At 37.7% G+C, this 8,108-nt stretch overlaps 1 protein-coding gene across 2 annotated transcripts in view; it reads left to right on the forward strand.

The window, feature by feature from the left end:
* The window catches only part of LOC143106729 (metal transporter CNNM4), a 44,319-nt gene extending 39,983 nt beyond the window's left edge, over positions 1–4,336 (forward strand). For both annotated transcript variants that reach the window (XM_076271173.1, XM_076271174.1), the window contains one exon: positions 33–4,336. In XM_076271173.1, the coding sequence (XP_076127288.1) occupies positions 33–251 (219 nt within the window). In that variant the 3' untranslated portion in view covers positions 252–4,336. The remainder of the gene's footprint in view (positions 1–32) is intronic.
* The last annotated feature ends 3,772 nt before the right edge of the window (positions 4,337–8,108 follow it).

The raw sequence follows: 8,108 nt of genomic DNA on the forward strand, positions 1-8,108 counted from the left end.
TCTCATGTGCACATGTCTGTCACCCTGCTCAGATCACACGCTCCCAGTACCAGAATGGGCTGATGGCGTCCCGACTGGACAGCTCTCCGCAGTCTCCAGAGAGTAGCCACGTCGGGCTGGAGTCGGCCTCCACGGCCCAGACCGAGGCGCAGGAGGTGGCGGCCGACGAGACCACCTCCCTCCTCAACGACCAGAACCTGCTGCCCACCCACCAGACCAACCACAACTCCCACACAGACAGCAATGTGTGATATACACACAAACATACATGCGCACACACACACACACACAGACATCGCTCTCTTCTACCATCCTGTCTCTGAAGGAGCTGATGGGCGGGCATACACACACACACACACACACACACACACACACACACACACACGCGCGCGCGCGCGCACGCTCAGAGAGGGTGTGTTGTATTGTGATATCACTCTGACTCTTCTCTGATGACGTAAAGGCATAATGGTTGGGGGTATACTTAAGAGAGGGTTAATTAAGGTTTTATAGCATCGACTTTTCCATTTTAGGACTAGACGAGCTTGATCCAAAGATTGTCTGTACATGGGTGTGTGCGTGCGTGTGTGTGTGATGAAGGCGGAGCGAAAAAGATTATAGTCCCTGAGAATGAGTCAGATTGAGCATTCCCCCATCAACCCCCTGCAGGGGTGTGCATTTTATAGACTGTGCAATCCAGTGATTTTTCTACAAATCTAATGTGAGAGCTGTTTATTTTACTATTAACTTTTCTACCGAACGATTCATGAGACACTTATGCAGGCCAAATCATTTAAACCAGAGAGGGCAGAAGGGATCACTGCTGCAAGAGGGGTGGGAGGTCAGGTTTGGGACCATAGACTTCTAGAGGTCTGTTCCATTGACATGCACATGTGTTGGCATAGCCCATTCGTATAGATTTTAATTTCATGCACATTCACTTCAATGGTATGTGTGTGTGAAACAAAGTTTGTGTCAGCATGTTTGAGAATATTGATTTAATCGACACCTGTGCTTTTCTGTACAAACATGTTTCTGAAACCTTGGAGTGGAAATGGAGTATTTTTGTCAAAGTCCATTTTTTAATTATTATTATTATTATTTCCTTGTTTTATGCCAAAGACTGGCAGGGATTCCGCCATTGGAATAGAGATAGAAAATTGTGTAACCAGTCAGTCAGGGAAAAGTTCAGGTAAACAACATAAAAAGGGGTGGCGGGGAAGGGGGTTGACTGTCCTCAGTTTAAACTATCTGAAGGGCCTAAGGTGTTGCTTGGATGGGTAAATGGCTATCCAGCCAGCAGACTTGAAAAACACCAAACAAGATGAGAAACAATACTTAGATGATTGATATATGATGTATTTATTTTGCATAAAATTCAGGTTGTAAATTTTTTAGAATTGTGTTTGTTATGTAACGTTGTTGCACATATGTCTGTATTTTAATTGTGTTCTTTGTTAATGCAACTGTTCTACTGAGCATTCCTGCCTGGTACTGATTAAGATTACTGGTTAAGATACCCATACCATTGCAAAGACAGTCTCATTTCACACACACACACACCCTGATCCTTCCATGTAATTTTGTATGGTAAAAAAAATGGGCAGTACAGCGACATCCTGTTAGAATGGAGTTGAGCATCCACTATCTTTAAGTTTTACACTCAACAATATCCCCGTAGTCGTCGGCAGGTTTTTTGTTTCTTTTTTATTGCAACAGATACAGATAAAAACATTTTCATGAAGAATCAACATGTGCTGTTACTGGTCTGCATACTTCAAATAATTCCTGTAGAATGTCGTCGTTGATAAAAATTTGGCACTGGACACAGCACAAGTTATCAAAATATCAAATTGATAGATGTCACATAACCGTGGCTCTGAGTCCCAGTCTTATGACACCTCACTTTTCCCCATGCATTGCAAACACATCCCCGTGTCAATTGAGGATTACTATGTTTAGTTTCAACCGACAGGCTGCATCAACAGACATTTTGTTGCTGCAATACCAAACAAAGATGGCTGCTTTAGACTTTCTCCTTATATATATGTATTTTTTTTTTAAATATATCATACATGCGAATCATACATAGGCCTGAACGTGACGTGGCAAAAATGAGTCTGGATTTGCACTGACTGGTTCAGGTCCCTTTTTTTGGTGTGGTTTACAAAGCAGGCCCATGCTAAAGGAGGAACCAAAATCCAAACTCTATGCTTGCTTTGTGGGAGGGGGATTAATTAAGCACTTTTTTGCTATCACACACAAAGACTGATTTCATTTGTGCTCCTTTTGTTCTTGATTTTTAAAAAAATAAAATAATAATAAATAAAGTTGTTTAGGGCAATCAGTGTGGGGAGGATTAAAATATGAACCATTTTAATTGTAGGTATAGACTTGATTTGTATGGGTCAGGGGTTTTAGACAACAAAATGTGTGTGTACAACAGCTGGTTATTAAGGATGGAATGAATCAGGATGGCTTGCTACCAAAGTCTGGCTGAATTGCCTCATGTTAAATTCTTGCTTTACAGTAAGTGCAATGTATGAAATTGTTTTTAGAAATGCTGTCGACCACAGCTTTGACAAACTTTGTTGTACCAAATGTAAGACCATTTTCTTTTTGTTTTGCTATTTCTGCACCGCTATATTTGGTCTGTATCTCACTATTGTACTCTTACATAGCCAACAATACAGATGCCTACAGAACGTTTTATAATGGAGCATATTCATGGCTTCACAATACTGTAAACACATTCCACCTAAACAGAAGCTTAAAAGAAAGGTCATAATGTCTTGTATGTTGGTGAGCTTTGTTCTGCCTTAATGTTTTTGGTACTCTATCGCTATATAGTTGTCTGGCCTGTAGTTATGGGCCCTTAATTGCTCATGATTATATATATATATATATATATATATATATATATTTTTTTTTTTTTTTTGGTGTTTTCCTGTTTTGCTTGTTTTAGTTGATGGATCCTCTTAAACAATTTATTGGCCTTTATTCCACTGCTTGGTTGAATTTCCCATTGTCCTACGTAATTTACAATGGCCATTAACCGTAGGCCTATGTTATTTGCACACCTATGAAGTAGATCCAAGCTGTTGCATCCGAGCTGTAAAATGCATACGTTCAGAACATGGCAACATTGTAGCATATGATGGAAGTGGCTTTTAGCTAGATGGATGACAGCAGGCTAAGTAAAGTAGCGATGTTTCAAAACTAAAGTTCATCAGAATCTTGGGATACGCCCGCTTGACAACGGGAGAGATAGAACTAACGACTTGTACGTAGCAACCATCTATTTAGAACTAGTAACGGCAGTTTGTCCTGCAAGTTGAGAAATTAGTTCTACAAACAAAACAGTTTTAGCGATTAAAACGTTTAAATTGTAACAGGAAATGAACACAACGCAAGTGGCAACAGTGGAATAAGCGGGATAATGGACTCCATGGTGGTCTGTTCGCTTCGCGTTGGGGCCGTTTTACAACCTCCACCGTGCATTAACTGTGAACAGACCACCGTCTTGTCCATTATCCCTTACATAGTTCTGAAAGTTTTATGTGTTTGTGACTGGAATGTTTTGGAGTTCTGTTGTAGAACCCCTGCGGCCGATGCCATAATGAGGATCAACAAATCTGAAGCTTACAGCGGCTCTACACCGGGTCCACAACTGAAGTATTCTGTCGATTGAGCATGTGCTGCAACAATTAGCTTCCACTTCAATCAGTGGAACTGGCTACACACTCTCCATGTATGGAACGCTTCAGTTGCACGGTGTAGCCTTGCTGTCACAGAACCTTACATATGACGTTTTTTTAATTATTATTTCCAGAATAGTTTAATATTGAGACACTACTCATTGAAACACTCTATCAAGACAGGAGGTTAAACATTATCACATCATTTGTCAATATTTCTGTTGTGGATGTGTTTTTGTGTCTGGTTTCTCCATTGTCTTGTCTCCAACTTCTGTGGTGTCTATGTGTGCATTTTCAAGGAAGAGAGAACATATTGTATTTTCTATTTCCATGGAAACATTACTGAAGCTCGCTCCTGTTCTTTGTACTGACACTCCATAACAGTATGAACATGTGCATGTAAGTTCATTAGCCTAAGAAAACAGAATGTGACTGTGTGAAAAAAAAACATTGCTTTTCATTCTTTATGTGGCGAGTTTGTGGAGTGACTTGTCTTTTTTTTTGTAGGTGTCAAATGTACAGTCCTCCATTTTTCCTCTCACAAGCTTTAATTTAAATATGTATATAATGTTTTGTAACTACTGTCTTAACCAAATTTTGGAATTGAGATGTTAATAATAAACCTGAGATATATTTCTCTACTGGAAAGTTTTTTCTTTCAGTTATTTATTTTAAACAAGAGTTCCATCATTAACTTTCACATTTCCAACCCCTTTTCTAACAGGCAGTCCACTGGTCATTAGCTTCATTTTATTCAATTGAAATTGTTTTACATTTTAATGAAGTAGTAGATCACTTCTGTATACACATTAAAAATCTATTTGATATGTTTGCTGAGATGGCTTCATTAGATAGATAGATAGATAGATATACTGGAAGTCAGGGGCGGACTGGGACCAAAAATCGGCCCTGTCATATTTGGCCCAAGCGGCCCTCAAATCAGTCGGCACACCTAATTAAATACAAAATCTTTGCATTACCCTTAAATATGCGTATATTTTCAACTGTCATGGAGCACTGAAAGTGGCTGATCAGAGGTAGGCATGGAGCATATGATCTCCATATTCAAGTAGGCTAACAAGCAATTATTAAAGAAGAGTTTCTGCTTGAATTCAAAGTATCATTTCAAATTATTCAATAGGCTACAATTGACAGCAGCACCAAAAATTACTGCCTATGTGTAAAGAGTTAAATTACCCAGATTGTCTTAGACATTAATGTAATTTATACGAGTTATTACATTACATTTGGCTGACGCATTTTTAGCCAAAGCGACTAACAACATGGTAAACAGTTTAAGTTTTAGAGCAATTCTCAACAATTTTAGGACAATTTAAAAAACATTAGAGTACAGTAAGAATAAGTGCATCAGTGAGTGCTGTTTTTAACAGTTAAGTGTCAGTTTAAGATGGCTGGTGAGTGCTAGGATCAGCAAGACTTGTTGTACTGTAAGTGTTGCTATGAGAGGAGTTCACTGTAGGACAACTGAAACAACACAAAATAAACAGGGCTGTCTGTTGCTGGAAATATTTTATTCCTGTAGGCTATACTACCTACCTACATAGCTGGTACATTTTGGAACAGTACAGCTACATGAACTAATTACAGTGCATGAAAATGCACTGTTCTGTTATCTGAAGTCTTCTTCTTCTTCATCTTCTTATTACAGTGCATGAAAATGCACTGTACTGTTCTTCCTAGGCAACTTATTATTATTATTATTATTATTACAGTGCATGAAAATGCACTGTACTGTTCTTCCTAGGCAACTTCTTCTTCTTATTACAGTGCATGAAAATGCACTGTACTGTTCTTCCAAGGTAACATTAACAACTTCTTATTATTATTCCGATTACCACTTTTTCCGTACGCAATTTCTCTTGAACAGTTTAACTTAGAAACTTTGTTCAAACTTTGTAACGTAGGTCTTCAAACGGACCAAGCTGCTATGTCTTTTCAACTTTTCAACTTTTTAAACTATTAAAGAAAAACTTTTTAAAAATCCCCATAGACTTAACATTGCCGATTGTGACATCATAATACGGCCGTTAAGCAATTAGAATCCTATGGCAGGTGTTCAGGCCACCTGCAGCCTCAGGCTTTAAGCATACAATCTGGGTCAATTAAGACCACATCCTATTCAACTGTTTCCTCTGCCGAAAACTGTTTCAAAATAAAAGTCCTCACTACAATAATCCACTGTTAAACAATGTAACCCATTAAACTACTGAACTTTTTACATTCAACTTTTAAATATCTATCTATCTATCTATTAAACTAGCTGTCTATCAACAACTTTTAAACTATCTACATTCAACTTTTAAACTATATACATTCAACTTTTAAACAGTCTACTTTTAAACTATTATTAAACTATCTATTAAACTAGCTGTCTATCAACAACTTTTAACTTGTCATCAACTATGTCAACACTTGTCATCAACTATGACTAGTGATAGCAATAAAATTTATGGATAATAATTTAACTTCAAGACTACTTTTAGTTAGCCATGTAACCCTTCATGGTTTTAAACAAAGACCCCATCCCCTCCCCCAATGGAATGCTAATGTGCTGGTTTAAGGCCTATCACTTACACAAGACAAAGGATGCTACCTTGATATAATGTATCCATGTATCATGAAATGTAAATGTATTCATGTCTGGTATCATTTTGATAGTCTCATTACAAGGATTGTAATGATGTGATTGTGAGAATGTTTGGAACATTCTATAAGTGATATTTCTGATATATAAGATATCTCTCCTCATGCTATTCATATAGGTGTGAAGTGGGTGTGAGTAGGTGTGTCTGATACCAAGTGAAGAGCCAACCAAGTGGGATTGTTCTTGGCGCCATTTTGTTCTTTGTTTAAAACATTTAAAAGTAACTAAACTGCAATGTTTGTCAGATCAGATTTTGGATTGTCAGACTAAGGATGTAGAGCGGAAGAGAGGAGTTGGCTACAGGCCAACCTAGGCCTTTCAGGCCTGGGATAGGCCTACATAGACCATAGACCTTTTTTGTACCCTCTCAGCTTGTAACAGAATAAACCTGATTCCTGAGTTTTCCTGAAGTTCGCCAGTCTAAGATTAATATTAAGTAATTATTCACTACAATTACTTTCACTAGCTAAGTAGCATGGTTAGCATAGTTAAAAATCTTAGCATAACTGCTAGCAAACATTAGAGCCATTCCACCAAATTTCTGCGTCTAATTCAGCTTTAACCGTTTAACGTAGAAACTTTGTTCAAACTTTGTAACGTAGGTCTTGAAAAGGACACGTGTATTTTTCACTTTTGTAAACTTTATACTTTTTGAGATATTAATATTAACAAGCTTATTTTTCCCCATAGACTTTGCATTAGCACTATGACATCACAATGGACTAATTAACTTGATTTGCACCTGTATCAACTTCCAGCTGCTCACTATTAGGACCCATCAAAGGGCCAGTTAAACTGATTGCACCTGTATCAACTGCTTTCTGCTTAACTAGGCCAACTCTCTCTGTGTCTCTCCATTCTACAAGGATATAAGGCACATTCCATCCAACTTTCTATCCATTCATCCTCTTCAAACCATTCACTCATCACCCATTAAACTATCCATCAACAACCTGCCTATCAACATCCATTCAACTTTCTGTCTATCAACATCCATTACACTATCTACATTCAACTTTTAAACTATATACTCTGTCTCAGGCTTTAAGCATACAATCTGGCTCTCTTAAGACTACTATTTCCTCTGCCCACAACTGTTTCAAAATAAATGTCCTCACTACAATAATTCACTATTAAATAATTTAACTATTTAAACTATTTAACTGTTCAGCCATTTCAACTGTCAGTTGTTATCAACTATGACTCCTGCCAACTGTTTCCAAATAAAAGTTTGTTTGGCATTTTATGTTAATATACAGTATGTTTATATTTTCATGCACTGGTAATTTCCTCGAAATTACATTTTCTAGTTATCTTCCAGTAGCCTATCGTAAAGGTTATATATAATGTAGCTTAGTTGGCTTGTGTATGACGTGACGTTTTGTAACCTACATTTCCGTCAGTCTACAGTCTTTTAGCCCTTCTTTACCATGATAACCCTTCCAAGATAGAACCCTTCTCTACTTTGAGAGACCAACCACCACTCATGCCATCGATGTTGAATTTTGGGCGGAAACTGATCAATCTGACCAACAATTAACGTCAATTTGACACTATTTTGCTGTCCGGGTTTGCAAATCATTCATTTAGAAAATTTAAGTTGCGCTATTTGTTATTATAATCACAGCACGGCCTTACTTTGTTATCATTAGGCTACCATATCATTAAATTATCACAATTAATAAGTCATCATAATCATCATAGTCAGCATCACAGCCTACCTGCTCCACCACTGAGTTCTTATCATG

The sequence above is a fragment of the Alosa pseudoharengus genome, unplaced genomic scaffold, assembly GCF_046254945.1.
Source record: "Alosa pseudoharengus isolate Yale_2024_CS ecotype anadromous, Long Island Sound unplaced genomic scaffold, YU_APseudo_1.1 YU_APseudo_1.1_scf_6, whole genome shotgun sequence".
Lineage (NCBI taxonomy): Eukaryota > Metazoa > Chordata > Actinopteri > Clupeiformes > Clupeidae > Alosa > Alosa pseudoharengus.